Genomic DNA, 16,361 nt, shown 5'->3' with positions numbered 1-16,361 from the left:
TGGTCATTAGAGAAATGCAAATCAAAACCACAATGAGATACCATCTCACTCCAGTTAGAATGGTGATTATTAAAAAGTCAGGAAACAACAGGCTGGCATGGCTGTGGAGAAATAGGAATGCTTTTACACTGTTGGTGGGAGTGTAAATTAGTTCAACCATTGTGGAAAACAGTGTGGCAATTCCTCAAGGCTCTAGAACGAGAAATACCATTTGACTCATTACTGGGTATATACCCAAAGGATTATGTCATTCTGCTATAAAGACACATGCACACATATGTTTATTGCAGCACTGTTTACAGTAGCAAAGACTTGGAACCAACCCAAATGCCCATCCGTGACAGACTGGATTAAGAAAATGTGGCACATATACACCATGGAATACTATGCAGTCATAAAAAGGATGAGTTCATGTCCTTTGCAGGGATATGGAAGAAGGTAGAAGCCATCATTCTCAGCAAGCTAACACAGGAACAGAAAACCAAACACCGCTTGTTCTCACTCATGAGTGGGAATTGAACAATGAGAACACATGGCATGGACATAGGGAGGGGAACATCACACAGTGGGGCCTGTCAGGGGGTGGGGGACAAGGGAAGGGAGAGCATTAGGGCAAATATCTAATGCATGCGGGGCTTAAAACCTACATGATGGGTTGATTGGTGCCCCAAACCACCATGGCATATGCATACCTATGCAACAAACCTGCACATTCTGCACATGTATCCCAGAACTTAAAGTAAAATAAAAATACGAAAAAAAAAAAAAGCACAAAGTCAAGTGTAGTATAACAATAAATAAAACACTGCCCTTGCTCTCAAGCAAACTATTCTAAGACAAAAGTGATGATTGGAGCAAAATGCAAAACACCTCCCCAGACTTTTGAGATGGAGAGGAAGTTAAGGAAACCCACTGAGAGAAAGTGACAGGTGTAAATTGAGTCCTGATGTATCCTAGATTTGGAAAAAAAATTCAATCTTTATAATCCACACACAAAATTAAAGTCAAGGTGGATTAAAGAGCTAAACATAAAAATAGTAAAAGTATTAGGCCAGGCACGTTGGCTCACGCTTATAATCCCAGCACTTTGGGAGGCTGAGGCAGGCAGATCACTTGAGGTCAGGAGTTCGAGAGCAGCCTGGTTAACATGGTGAAACCTCATCTCTACTAAAAATACAAAAATTAGCCAGGCCCCAGCAACCTGTAATCCCAGCTACTTGGGAGTCTGAGGCAGGAGAATCGTTTCAACTTCAGAGGTGGAGGTTGTAGTGAGCTGAGATTGCGCCACTGCACTCCAGGCTGGGTGACAGAGTGAGACTCTGTCTCAATAAAAATAAATAACAAAAGTACTAAAAGAAAATATAGGATAATATTTTTATGATCTAAGGTAGAAAAACAAGTCAAAACTAAGAATCATAAAGGAGAAGATTGATAACATTGACAAAATAAGAAACTTATTGATAACAGAAGATACCATAAACAAGTTTAAGAGACAAGAAAAAGACGAGGAGAAAATATTTGTCTCATGCATGAGAGCAAAGGATTAATATCCAGATGTCCATGCCCACCAGCCAAAGATACCAGGAAACACACCTGTAGGCAAACAGAGTGGGGTCTGTTACTTGTTGCAACAAAAGAGGCTGAGGACCATGGGCAGCCTGTGGGACATCTCAGTAAGAGGCAGCTAAGAGGAGATTATCCTGTGAGTTTGGCTTGCATTAGGTGTTGGAGCAACTTTGTCAGAAAGCCAGAATAATTATTATGTAGGAGGTGGGAGAAATCAAATGGAGTTAAAGGTGTAATTGGTAAAGTATCAACAGGCACTCATGTTAGCTGGGAAAGAGACATTCATGGTCATTTTTGTGATTTGCACAGTGTTCTTGTTTTATCTGTACTCAGCTATGATTACAGAATGGTCATATTTTTATCTTGCTCCATCACAGGAATAACTCAGTCTGATGTTGGTGTTCTTTGAAATAGTTTCTGTTAAGTAGGGAACATCTGGGCCTAGGTACTAGTTGCAAGCTAGTTCTATTTGACACTTGTCATTTTTTTTCTCGAAGACTGTATAAAGATCTTCTATAAATCAATAATAAAACAGTAAACCCAGTGGAAAATTAGGGAATGCTAGCAACAGCTGACAAAATAAAAATAAAAATAAAAAATATAGGGAAAGATACTCAACTGTACAATAGGGAAATGCAAGTTAAGAGTAAAATGTTAGTAGTCATTTTAATTGGTCCAACCTTTTTGGAGGGCAATTTGGCAATATCTACCAAAATATTAACTGTATATGCCCTGCAACCACGAATTCCATTTCTAAAAATCTCTACACAGAGATTTTTATATGCACATGTATACAAAAAGGAATATTTAGAATACTCATTGTTGCATGTTTGTAACAGGAATAATTAAATCACTGTCAAAAGGGAAGTAAACTCTGGAAGGGTCAAGTGTAAGTTTCTTAGTTTTATTTAAGAAACTCAGCTATGATGGCTTACAATGTTAGGTTGCAAAGTTAAGTCTGTAGAGGTAAAATTTGTGTACTAAGTAAGATTGTTACCTTCTGACTCAAGATGGTAGACTGGTCATATGAATGATCACTTTTCTCTTCCATTGAATGAAGAGTAAAGATGTTTTTAAAAAGTAATTACAAGCTGGGCGTGGTGGCTCACCCCTGTAATCCCAGCACTTTGGGAGGCCGAGGAGGCAGATCACGAGGTCAAGAGATTGAGACCATCTTGGCCAACATGATGAGATCCCATCTCTACTAAAAATACAAAAATTAGCTGGGCATGGTGGTGTGCACCTGTAATCCCAGCTACTCGGGAGGCTGAGGCAGGAGAACTGCTTGAATCCGGGAGATGGAGGTTGCAGTGAGCTGAGATTGCACCACTGCACTCCAGCCTGGCAACAGAGCAAGACTCCATCTCAAAAAAAAAAAAAAAGGTAATTACAATGTTAAAAAACAACAAACAAAGGATGCTATTGACAGAAATTTCAGTAAATTAATGGAAGAAAGAAAGAAAGTGGGTGTAAGATGGTCTGTGGAACAGCAGAGAAAACTACCAGCCTGTCTGGGAACTGGAGAAAAGATGAGAGTCTGTCTTCCAGAAAAGAAACAGAGACTCTGGGTTCCAAACTCAGAGCCTGTGAACGTAAGTCGTAAAAGTGGCTCATGGACCAATTTCTGCGTGATTAATTAAAGGATGGCCTGCTGACATCTTTGGGCCAGTTGGTCTCTTCCCCTTCTTCTGATCATATCCAGAAGGCATACATAGAATCGGAGGTACTCACCTCCAGGCTGAATCTCTGAGGATTTTTCACTAAACAAACTGGAGAATCTGCTTTGGGACGCCCTAATTTGGGTAGGAAAGCCAGAAAGAGACACAGAATAGAATCTAAGATAACTCCAGAGCTCCACCATTGCATAAAAGAAGGAAAAAGGCAGCTCCATTCAGGAAGGAAGTACACAAAAGTCCTCCATACTCTGAGTAAAGCTCTCCTTATTTAAGCAGATCTCAGTTTTGTTGAGCTATAATTCACATACCATAAATTCACCTATTAAAAGTGTAGAAGTCAATGGTTTTTTTGTTTTGTTTTGAGACTGAGTCTTACTCTGTCGCCCAGGCTGGAGCGCAATGGTGCAATCTTGGCTTACTGCAACCTCCGCCTCCTGGGTTCAAGCGATTCTCCTGCCTCAGTGTCCCGAGTAGCTGGGATTACAGGCACGTGCCAACACGCCCGGCTAATATTTTGTATTTTTAGTGGAAGCAGGGTTTCACCATGCTGACTAGGCTGGCTCGAACTCCTGGCTTCAGGTGATCCACCCGCCTCGGCCTCCCAAAGTGCTGGGATTACAGGCGTGGGCCACCACATCCGACAAGTCAGTGGTTTTTAGTAAATTCACAGATAGGTCAACTGAGAGGTGACAGCGTGCTGGTAGCCCTTGCTTGCTCTCGACACCTCCTCAGCCTCAGCGCCCACTCTGGCTGCGCTTGAGGAGCCCTTCAGCCTGCTGCTGCACTGTGGGAGCCCCTCTCTGGGCTGGGCGAGGCCGGAACCGGCTCCCTCCGCTTGCAGGGAGGTGTGGAGGGAGAGGCGCGGGCAGGAACCGGGGCTGCGTGCTAGGCGCTCACAGGCCAGCGTGAGTTCCAGGTGGGTGCGGGCTCAGCGGGCCCCGCACTTGGAGCGGCCAGCTGGCGCCACTGGCCCCTGGCAGTCAGGGGCTTAGCACCCAGGCCAGCAGCTGCGGAGGGTGCACCAGGTCCCCCAGCACTGACGGCCCGCCTGCGCTGTGCTTGAATTCTCGCCGGCCCTCAGCTGCCTCCCCGCGGGGCAGGGCTTGGGACCTGCAGCCCGCCATGCCCGAGCCTCCTCCCCTACTGTGGGCTCCCACGCGGCCTGAGCCTCCCTGACGAGCGTCGCCCCTGCTCCGCGGTGCCCAGTCGCATCCACTGCCCAAGGGCTGAGAAGCACGGGCATGTGGCACTGGACTGGTGGGCAGCTCTGCCAGCAGCCCCAGCACGGGATCCACTAGGTGAAGCCAGCTGCGCTCCTGAGTCGGGTGGGCACTTGGAAAACTTTTATGTCTAGCTAGAGGATTGTAAATGCACCAATCAGCACTCTGTATCTAGCTAAAAGATTGTAAACACACCAATCAGTGCTCTGTGTCTAGCTAATCCGGTGGGGACTTGGAGAACTTTTATTTCTAGCTAGAGGATTGTAAACGCACCAGTCAGCACTCTGTGTCTAGCTCAGGGATTGTAAATGCGCCAATCAGCACTCTGTGTCTAGCTCAAGGTTTGTAAATGCACCAATCAGCACCCTGTCAAAACAGACCAATCAGCTGTCTGTAAAATGGGCCAATCAGCTCTCTGTAAAACGGACCAATCAGCTCTCTGTAAAATGGGCCAATCAGCTCTCTGTAAAATGGAGCAATCAGCAGGATGTGGGTGGGGTCAGATAAGGCAATAAAAGCAGGCTGCCCCTGGCCGGCTGTGACAGTTATCCCGGGTCCCCTTTCATGCTGTGAAAGGTTTGTTCTTTTGTTCTTCACCATAAATGCTGCTGCTCACTCTTTGGGTCCACGTTGGCTTTATGAGCTGTAACACTTACTGTGAAGGTTTGTAGCTTCACTCCTGAAGCCAGTGAGATTACTAACCCACTGAGAGAAAGGAACAACTCCGGATGGGAGGAATTAACAATTCCAGACGTGCCATCTTAAGAGCTGTAACACTCACTGCGAAGGTCTGCAGCTTTACTCTTGAAGCCAGCAAGACCACGAACCCACCAAAAGGAAGAAACTCCGAACACGTCTGAACATGAGAAGGAACAAACTCTGGACACACTGTCTTTAAGAACTGTAACACTTACCCTGAGGATCTGCAGCTTCATTCTTGAAGTCAGCGAGACCAAGAAGCCACCAATTCTGGACACAAAACTATCATCACCGTCAATTTTAGAACATTTTCGTTGCCTCTAAAAGAAACCCTATGTCCTTAAGCTGTCACCTCCTAATTCCCCAATCCTTCCAACACCTGGCAACCACGAATCTACTTTGTCTTTGTAGACTTACTACTTTGGATATGTCATATGAATGGAATTACACAGTCTGTGACCTTTGGTGTCTGATTTTTTTCGTTCAATGTAATGTTTCTAAGGCTCATATGACCATGTAGCACATATCAGTACCCTGTTCCTTTTTATGGCCAAATATTTCATTGTATGGATGTACCACGTTTTTTCTATCCATTAGTTGATGGGCATTTGAGTTGTTTCCACATAGGGCGGATTTTAAAAGCAGAGAACCCCCAGTTGGCACGCCCCGTGCAACTGGCTGCCCCCAGCCTGCCCTTCAGGGAAGAAAGGCATGTTGGAGAAATACGTTTGGATGATTGCAGAGGAAAACCATACTACTACTTCCATTAAACTCCTGCTTAATTTATAACTATGAATAGATAACTAAAGATCACTAAAAATTTTTAAAAAATCATCCATCAGCATGAAGCAGGAGGAGTAAGATGAAAAACAAACTTGCCCCCAAGGGAAAAACAAGTAATTGAGGAAACATGCATGAGGTAAGATGAGGCTGTGGGGAAGGAGCACAGTCTGGATTTGGCTGATTGCATCCTCTGGTGTTAGTGAACTCATTCTTCCATCCTCTGTGTTTGTAATTCTGTTCATTGCTAGTTGAACCTAATCAGATTCAAGTTCTATTTTTTTTTTGGCAAAACTCACACAAAGATAGGGGTATGTTCTATCGGGAAAAACACTGGTTGTCTCCTTTTGTGGTGTTAATAGCCATTGATACTCAGTGCCTAGATTGCATTAATTCATTAGGGGCTTGTATTAATTTAATTTCGAAGAAAAATTAATTTTCAAAAAAACTTTTTAAAAATATCTGTCCACTGGTATAGATTATATATAAATTAAAAGAACAAAGCTTATGCCAGTTCTAAAATGCTATCAACCCATTTCTCGGTTACAGCAACTGAGCCAGTTTTGGTATAGTCAGGAAACTGCTCTGCGACTTGCACAGGAGGCCATTGCAGCTGTAGGAGAAGGTGGCAGGTGAGATTCAAATTTTGTTTCTCTTTTTGGCATCTAATGTAATATTTTGAATGCCCTTCCTGGATGACAGCTGGTTTGTAAGAAGTCTAAACTATAATCTGTAAATATTGTAGATCATGGTTTGCAGCATATGACAGATTAAGACCTGCTTCAACACTGAGTTGAGACCCACTCAGAAACCTATTCATTGTGGAATGTCTTATCTCTTTTCCTTTTAACATTTTCTAACCTGTTTCTTATTTTTATAGAGTTCAGTTTAAAAGAGAAAATCTTACCTTTTTGAAGTTTTAAGAATATAGATTTTCTTTTTCGTTAATTTGGTATGTATGTATGTATTTATTTATTTATTTTGAGACAGAGTCTCACTCTGTTGCCCAGGCTAGAGTGCAGAGTGGTACAATCCCGGCTAACTGCAACCTCTGCCTTCCGGATTCAAGCGATTCTCTTGCCTCAGCCTCCCAAGCAGCTGGGACTACAGGCACACGCCACCATGCCCACCTAATTTTTGTATTTTTAGTAGAGATGGGGTTTCACCATATTAGCCAGGCTGGTCTTGAACTCCTGACCTTGGGATCCACCTGCCTCAGCCTCCCAAAGTGCTGGGATTACAGGCGTGAGCCACCGTGCCTGGCCTGGTTTTTATTTTTATCAGAACTTTGCATGCATATAAAGAGGCAAATGGTGACTGGGCGTGGTGGCTCATGCTTGAAATCCCAGCACTTTGGGAGGCCGAGGCAGGTGGATCACCTGAGGTTAGGAGTTTGAGACCAGCCTGGACAACATAGTGAAACCCTGTTTATATGAAATACAAAATTAGCTGGGCATGGTGGTGCATCCTGTAATCCCAGCTACTCAAGAGGCTGAGGCAGGAGAATTGCTTGAACCTGGGAGGCAGAGGTTGCAGTGTGCCAAGATCACACCACTGCACTCCAGCCTGGGAGACAGAGTGAGGCTCTGTCTCAAAAAAAAAAAAGTCAAATGGTTCTAAAATGCTTAATGTATTCTATATCGGTATCTCTGATTAATCCCCAAACTCTCTGTCTAAATATCCTATCAGTAAGTTCAAACATATTTCAACTTCTTTAAAAAAAAAAACCTATTCCCAGGGCTCTGCAACCTGTCCCAGTGTGCATGGTCTTGCGCTGGTTTTACTACACCTCTTTTCTTGGTATCGCCCTTCATCATCATGCTGGAGTCCTTATACCTGTCTTTTGTTCTAGATTCCCTATTTCCTGTACCCCGATCCTTAGTTTACAGCCTTACCATGGTGGCACACCTCCTCCGATAGCTGCTACAGAAAAGGCACGTAGGAGGGAAGTTTTTAGAACCTTTCGTGTCTGAAAATGCTTTTTTCCTACCCTTCCTCTTGATTGTGATGGTTTTGTTGGACAGCAGATTCCAGGTTTTGAAGGCATTGCTGCATTGTCTCCAAACTTCCATACATGCTGCTGACAAATCCAGTATCATTCTGATTTCTTATAGGAAACTTGCTTTTTTCTATCCATGCCCACAGCAAGCTTCGGATTTTCTCTTAATCCCCGGTATTCAATGTGCCTCACTGTGGAGTTTTTATCTATTGTCCTGGGTCCTAAAGGGCCCATTCATCCTCAACACACGTGTCCTTCAGTTTAAGAAAATTATTTTAAATTATTTCTTTCCCTACTTTTTTTTTTCTGTTCCTCTTTTTGGAACTTCTATTCTTTGAATATTGGACCTGATCTTCTAATTTGCTTCTTTTTCTATTCATTGTCTCTTTACTTTCTGGGAGAATCCCTGCACTTTATCTTCTAAACTTCCTACTGAGTTTACCATATCTGCTTCCATGCTTGCAATTGTCTGCAGCTCTTTTTTTGGTCTTTGAGTATTTCTTTATTATTGTGTCTTGTTCATCCTTTTGAGGATATTATAGAATTTTTTAAAGTTCTCTTCTCCCTCCATAGTCTCTATTTACTCCAAAATGCTTTTTCTGTTTGTTAATTTCATATGATATATTTATCTAATCTATGTTCCTTAAATGTCTGTGGACATTGAAGGGTGGGGCACTGGAAAACTGGGAGCCTCATCTGCTTTGATCTCTACAGTTGGAGCATCTGAATGAGCCGTTCTCCTAGGGAACCCCCGTGTCTAAGACTTTTCTTGTAGTTTTGTCAGTGGTCCAGGGAAGATTCTCCTAATTCCTGACTGGAAGTTATTCATCTAGTTGGCGTCATCCTTGGAGGCATGTGACTGAAAGGCTAGAAGTTTCATCATTCAATGCGTTTAACTTAATCCTCCTAATTTCCACATGGTACATCATCATCCGCTGTGCCTGGCATCCTCCTTCCAAGCATTTCCCCATCCAGAGAACACTCCTCCAGTTTTCTGCCACAGTCATGGTGGGGGGCAGGCTTTGGGATATAGCAGAGAATCCTGAGAATGAATTGCTTCTTAAAATGGGCCTTTCAGTAAAACCTCCCAGTTTTGGCCCCACCTTCACCTCTGCTTCTTGAGTTACCAGGTTCTGTCGCTTCCTGAGTCCTCGGGTATGCCACCACGTGAACCAGGGCGCTTTTCAGCTTTCCAGCTGCCATTGCAGGTCTGCCGAGCCCCACTACCCACCCGTCTGCTGTTCGCTTCGTCAGTGTGATGTCTTTAGTCTCTGCTGACATGCCCTTTGGTTTTTGCTCTTGTATTCCTAAATAAGACAACATGAAATTGCACTCTTGTTTTTAGTGGGCTTTCATGAGGGAGCAAATTTAAATGAATGTGTTCAATCTGCCATCTTTAGTGGGAAATCTTCCATTTTTCTTTTAACTGTTCTTTTTGTTTTTTTGATTATATGTAGTGGTTTAGTAGGTTTTTCTTAGTGACACTGCTTTTACATATACTTTCTTTTTTGCCACTAATATGAGGGCCTTGGAAGCAACTTTTAATCTCCTCTGAAAGTCAACTTCAGTATTCATAGGAACTAAGTCATCATTTTAAAGATGAATAAGAACCGCATTTATTGAGTGCTTACTGTGTGCCCTCTCCTGTTGTAAGTGCATTGTCAGGGTCATCTCATTCTATCCTCATATCTCTGTGCAACAGTTCCTGTTATACTCTCCAGTTTAAAGACAGACACTGAGACCAGAGGTTCAGCCACCTGCAGAAGGTCACCAGTGGGAAGTGGCAAAGCTGGGCTTTCAACACAGGTTCTCTGATCCCACTGCTGCCATCCCACCACCATCCCCACCAGAACCACCAGTCTTTCTGCTCTCATTCCTTCTTGCATCCTGGACCACTGTCCTACCTGAAGTACATCCTTCAGGTGGATTTCTCAGGGAATGCCTGCTGGAGGCAATTTTGTTGTCTGAAAATATTTTTATTTCACCTTCTTTATCGGAAGATGTTTTCATAGTGTGCATATATAATCTTTGGTTGCAGTTCATTCTCCGTCAGCGCAGTGAGGCTATAATCCCACTGTACTCCAGCTTCTTTTCCCCCTCCCACTGCCCTGCTCTAGAGCTGCTGTGCAGGGAGAGTTGTGTCCTGCCAACAGGGAAACACATGTTTCCATAGAAACATTATGCGACGTCACGGGTTCTGTTATCTGTTGCAGTGTCTTTGGGCTGAGAAGCCTGCTTAGCCTGGCATGGGTACCTAAGTAAGACGGGTAACATTGTCTCTGTTGGAAATGCATCACACATTTTTAAAGCTGAGCGTAATTTTTAAATTAGGTCCTTTTTTGAATGACAATGTATGCACATATAAAAATCCAAACGTGACAAAGAAATTGTGAGAAAAGGTCACTCTCTTATCTATTGTATCCAGGTCCCCCAGGCACTCTCCCATGAGGCAGCCATGGTCATTGTCTCTTGGACACCTTCTAGAGGTCACCTGTACATCTATATGCATATATTCCCACTCCCATGAAAGCATACTTTACACTGTTCTGTTCCTTGAATAGAGCTCAGAGATCATTCCTTATCAGCATAGAGAGGGCTGCTTCAGCCTTTTTTAAATGGCCACAGAATGTTCCATTGTAATAGGCATACCAGCTGGGCACAGTGGCTCATGCCTCCTTTGGGAGGTCAAGGCAGGCAGATGGCTTGAGCTCTGGAGTTTGAGACCAGCCTGGGTAAAGTGGCAAAACCCTGTCTCTATAAAAAAAATTAGTGGCCAGGCATAGTGGCTCACACCTGTAATCTCAGTACTTTGGGAGGCCAAGGCAGTTGGATCATGAAGTCAGGAGTTGAAGACCAGCCTGGCCAAGATGGTGAAACCCTGTCTCTACTAAAATTACACAAATTAGCCAGGCGTGGTGGTGGGTGCCTGTAATCCCAGCTACTCAGGAGGCTGAGGCAGGAGACTCGCTTGAACCCAGAAGGCAGAGGTTTCAGTGAGCCGAGGTCATGCCTCTGCACTCCAGCCTGGGCAACAGAGTGAGACCCTGTCTCAAAAAAAAAAAAAAAATAGGTGTATCACAGTCAACTCAATTCCATATTTAGGTTATTTCTAGCTTTTTGGCAGTTGGTTTTAACAGTTAACTCTTAAAACACTACCCATTCATAAACTGGGCTGCTGTAATGAGATAGATACTTTAATTTCCTTATACAAAAAAGAAGCAAAGCAGAAATTCAGAATAGCTTGTCTGCAGTGAGAGCACATTTTAATGTATCTTTATGGAAAACTGGAGTGAGTTGAGTTATTTGGGTTTATCTTTCAAGATCATGAATATTACAAAATGAGTTTATAGTATTTAGTTGGGACAAAAAGTATTTAAAATAAATATCAAAGGCCTAGCATGAAAATAATAGGTAAATTTAGGCTTTGAGCTAACTACATCTAAATTTTGTCATATGTATTCCTGCTATTTTACATTTTTCACTATAAAAACTATAGCCTTTCATACCTCAAAATTATAAGCTATAGGCCGGGTGCGGTGGCTCACGCCTGTAATCCCAGCACTTTGAGAGGCCGAGGCAGGCTGATTCCTGAGGTCAGGAGTTCAAGACCAGCCTAGCCAACATGATGAAACCCCATTTCTACTATACAAAAAAATTAGCCAGGCGCAGTGGCACGCGTCTGTAATCCCAGCTATTCGGGAGGAATAGCAGGAGAATAGCTTGAACCCAGGAGGCAGAGGTTGCAGTGAGCCAAGATCACACCACTTCCCTCCAGCCTTGGCAACAGAGTGAGACTCCATCTCAAAAAAAAAAAAAAAAGAAAAAAAATTATAAGTTACAGACTTTTAAGTACCAGATTCCTTAAAAGTGAGACACTATAAAGTCTTTTCTCAACATTGACTGTTACACTAGTTTGCATTATTGCTTCCTGTAAGAAAATCTGAGCACTCGGACCTATGTATTGTTTAGTGAAGAAGTTGTTAACACCGTAATCTCTCTGTTAAAGATGTTTCATGAGTGTGTTCATTTTGTCTCCTAGAATTGCATGTGTGAGTGCCCCTAGTGTTTACCAGAAACTCAGAGAGCTGTGCGGAGAAAACTTTTCTATATACATCTTTGAATATGACAAAAGATTTGCCATGTATGGAGAGGAGTTTATTTTCTATGATTACAATAATCCATTGGACTTACCCGAAAAAATTGCTGCACATAGTTTTGACATCGTAATAGCAGATCCTCCCTATCTTTCGGAGGAATGTCTCAGAAAAACATCAGAAACCATCAAGTACCTGACGCGGGGCAAGATTCTGCTGTGCACAGGTAGGTGCTGCATTTAATATCTCATCAAAGTCACTGACAGTGGCTACTCAGGTCTTAAGGGTCAAGAAAAAATCCTGAGTCCACCACTTCCTGTGTGACTTGTGAACAAGTTATTTAACTCTTTGTGCCCTGGATTCCTCATCTGTAAACTAGGACTGATAATACTCTGCCATTAAGGGTCCTAAAGAATTAAGTGACACAAAGTACCCGACACTGGGTCTGGTGCATGGTGACTGCTTGATGAATGTCAGCTGTTACTTTTACATACCATCATCAATACTAGTGGTATCTTATCCAGCCTCTACATTTTATCAAAGAGATATTTGGAATCTATAGAGTTTAAGTGAATTGCCTAAGGTTACAGAGTAGACATTAGATTGGGTTAATGTAGAAGAGTTTTCTTACTGGTGAGATTGTTATACTTTTTTTTTTCTCTCTGTAACCTCAAACCATTGGGCTAAGCAGTCCTCCCACCTCAGCCTCCCAAGTAGCTGGAACTCACATGTGTGTGCCACCAGGCTGGGTTTGATATACTTAAGGCAGATATGGTAAAATTCAATAGAGTAAATCTGAGAACTTCAAGGTGGGAAGATTACTTGAGGCAAGGAGTTCTAGACCAGGCTGGGCAACACAGCAAGACTCCCATCTCTACAAAAATTTTAAACATTAGCCAGGTGTGGTTGCATGGGCCTCCCAGCCATTTGGGACATAAAGGTGGTGTGTCTGGAGTTTCTTCCTTCTGATGGGTTCTTGGTCTCACTGATTTCAAGAATGAAGCCACGGACCTCGTGGTGTTACAGTTCTTAAAGGTGGCACGTCCAGAATTGTCTCTTCTTCCTGATGGGTTCGTGGTCTCGCTGACTTCAGGAAAGAAGCCGCAGACCCTTGTGGTGTGTGTTACAGATCTTAAAGTTGATGCGGACCCAAAGAGTGAGCAACAGCAAGCTTTATTATGAAGAGCAAAAAACAAACCTTCCACACCACGGAAGAGGACAACACCCGGTTGCACTGCTGGCTGGCGGGTGGCCAGCTTTTATTCCGTTATTTGTCCCCGCCCACGTCCTGCTTATTGGTCCATTTTACAGTGCTGATTGGTCCATTTTACAGAGTGCTGATGGGTGTGTTTACAATTCTCTAGCTAGACAGAAAAGTTCTCCAAGTACCCACTAGACCCAGGAAGTCCAGCTGGCTTCACCTCTCAGTGGGATGATTGCTTGATCTCTGGAGGTCGAGACTACAGTGAGCTGTGATGGTGCCACTGCACTTCAGCCTGGGCAGGGAGCAAGACTGTCTCAAAGAAAAAAAAAATTCTGAGAACTGAACCTTACCAACTGACCCATCTCTTTATTTCTGGGCATCTGTGGTGTCCACACTCTTGAGTGCTGTTCTGGACGCTATACCCCAGTCCCTCCGGGCCGCCCTTGTCCCCTGGGCACCCTGCTGGGAACAGGGCTGGGCCAGGAGTGGAGCCACGGGAAGCTGTTCTGGTGTTCCAGAGCTGCGTGTGTGGGGAGGGGCGCTCTGTTCGCACAGATGCCGTGGTTGCCTGCACGCTTATTCACTCCGTTGCTTCCTTGAGCTCTGTGCACCACTCTGTGCACCGGCAGGCAGCGCTCTGGCCTGAAGGAGTTGTGCATTTTAGTTTCAGGGGATACTTTTAAAAAATAATAATAAAATAGACTAAAGACTGGAAACACTAACTCTGAGAAGAGTAACAGAGACCCAGGGACCTGCACTTTGCCCCAGGGACCTGAGGGGTCAGGAGCCATGGCCACAGCAGCCCAGGAGGGCAGAGTCAGGGCAGGAGGTCCCCAGTGCCTAACAGAGGGGACCATGGGCATTGGGGTTTTCTTCAGAAGCCCAAGGCGACGGGACGCAACTTGTCTGAAGACGTAAGACGTTTGCTTTAACTTGACCGAGGTTTTGGGGCACGTGGACCTGGGCACCGCTGGCTGTTGCTGCACCCTAGGGAGGGCGGTGGCCTGCAAGGAGGGCAGGGCAGGGGCATCAAAGAGATACTTTGAAGATGAAGTTGAGAGAGCTTGCTTGTGTTCGAGTGTGGAGGGGAAGAGAGGAGAGGAATCAGGGCAGTGGATGCCACCTCCCGCGGGGATGTCGCAGAGGAGCTGGCTGTGCGTGGTGGTCCCAAGGCGGGGAGAAATTGGGAGGAGGAGGTGGCAAAAGGGAGTGGCAATACATTCGCACCTGTGTTTGCAAGATTGGATATTACTGAAAAAGGCTCTTGGCTCAACGTTGGGAAATGCTAGTTTTTAGTAATTATTTTTGCTTGCCATATATATATATATATATATATGTATAGTGCGTGTGTGTGTATAATCTGCTTCTAAATTTCTAAGTGTCTCAGCTTTGCAGAGGTAGGAAAATAATTCATTCAATAAAAAAGACATGGAAAAAAGTTGGTAAATTGCAAAAATATTAGGGAAGGTGAAAGGGAATGTAAAGAACACTCGCTCCCTCCCCCACCTTGTGAATTGTCAACTGATTGTCACCGGTGGTCCGCCTAGAGCCCCTCTCACAACTCAGGACGCACTGAGCTCCGGCTGGGCCGTCACTCTCTGGATTCATTTGCTTTGTTCTCTTCAGGTGCCATCATGGAAGAACAGGCAGCAGAACTCCTTGGCGTGAAGATGTGCACGTTTGTTCCAAGACACACCCGGAACTTGGCAAATGAGTTTCGCTGTTATGTGAATTATGATTCTGGGCTGGACTGTGGGATCTAATTACAGATGGTGACATAACACAGGAAGGAACCCTGTCGCATTCCCCTTTTTGTATTTTCGTAGTAGATTTAAAAGTTGTGATCTCTTCCCCTCCCCCCAAACTGGAGCTGTCCCTGGCCTGATTTTCAAAATAAAGTACACGAGCTTCATTATTGTTTCCTTAGGGAGGCCTCCTGGAGCTCAGTCTTCTGCCAACCTGAATCCATGGAATTCGAGTTGGAAGAAACCTGAGAACCTACCTGATCTTCTCTCCTCATTTAACATGTGTAAAAACAGAAGAACAGTTGTGTGGCTTGCCCAAGGGCTCCTGAATGAGACAGGACCTTGGCCTCTGCCTGGGGCCAGAGCAGTCTGGTAGCACCCTAGGGCTTGTGAGGACCCCCACCCCCATGTCCCACCCCAGCCCTCCAAGGAGACAGACTTGCCTCCATGAAAAAGCAATAATCCAATAACTCGCGTCTGAATGCCTCTCGGAGCTCTCCTCCTCCTCCAGGTTCTAGGTGGGCTGCGAGGGATGACAGGTGCCCTCCCCACGTGGCTCAGACTCAGCACCCTCCCTCTGAACTGCCTGAGAAAATGAAAGACCCATCTGTAAACCAAACACCAGGACCAAAAAATGGAGCTGGGACGAGTGTGCTAGATTCTCACTGTTCAGAAAATATTCCTCTGTACACACCCCAGAGGATGTCTCAGCAATCAGAAGTGAACACGCAGCATGGCTGGGTCTCGAGGGCATCGTGCTGAGTGAAAAAGCTGCTCCACAGAGGTCACACACTGGATGTTTCTAGGTATGATAATCCCAGGGAGGAGAGATTCGTGGGTGCAAGGGGAGCATCAGGATGGGGCGAAGGGGATGGGCGGGCCACAAAGGGGAGTTCTCCTTGGTGGTAGCTTGTTCTTTGTCTTGTCTGTGGTGGTGGCTTCATGAATCCGCATGTGGCAGCGTTGCATAGAACCACACACACACAGAGATGAGCTCGCATGAAACTGGTGAACTTGGAATGGGATCTGTGGGTTGAGCCAGTGTCCATTTTCTGATTGTGACACTGCACTATAATTATGTAAGATGTTACCATTAGATAAACTGGGTGTAGGGCATAAGACCTATCAGTATATTTTTTGCAATTTCCTGGGAATTTACAATCATTTCGAAATAAAAACTTTCCAAAAAATTAATGTCCTCTTCCTAGGAAAGGATTATACTTCCCCACCTCATAAGACTTGCTTTGGCCAACAAAATGTGAAAGGAGGCAGGGTGCTGTGGTTCATGCCTGTAATCCCAGCACTTTGGGAGGCCAAGGCAGGCATGGATCACTTGAGTCCAGGAGTTTGGGACCAGCCAGGGTAACATGGTGAAACC

General features: G+C 44.5%; 1 protein-coding gene across 5 annotated transcripts in view; it reads left to right on the top strand.

Moving 5' to 3' along the window:
- The window catches only part of EEF1AKMT1 (EEF1A lysine methyltransferase 1), a 46,146-nt gene extending 30,982 nt beyond the window's left edge, over positions 1-15,164 (top strand). For 4 of the 5 annotated variants that reach the window (XM_032150712.2, XM_058437793.1, XM_058437792.1 and 1 more), the window contains exons 3-5: positions 6,491-6,573; positions 11,980-12,260; positions 14,865-15,164. In XM_032150712.2, coding sequence (XP_032006603.1) covers positions 6,491-6,573; positions 11,980-12,260; positions 14,865-15,001 — 501 coding nt within the window. In that variant the 3' untranslated portion in view covers positions 15,002-15,164. Of the gene's footprint in view, positions 1-5,074; positions 6,081-6,490; positions 6,574-11,979; positions 12,261-14,864 lie in introns of those variants that run through there. The other variant, XM_058437795.1, reaches the window with a different exon arrangement.
- The last annotated feature ends 1,197 nt before the right edge of the window (positions 15,165-16,361 follow it).

This window comes from Hylobates moloch, unplaced genomic scaffold, assembly GCF_009828535.3.
Source record: "Hylobates moloch isolate HMO894 unplaced genomic scaffold, HMol_V3 SCAFFOLD_4, whole genome shotgun sequence".
Taxonomy (NCBI): domain Eukaryota; kingdom Metazoa; phylum Chordata; class Mammalia; order Primates; family Hylobatidae; genus Hylobates; species Hylobates moloch.
The sequence above is the reverse complement of the archived record's forward strand: the minus strand, read 5'-3'. Positions and strand labels throughout refer to the sequence as shown.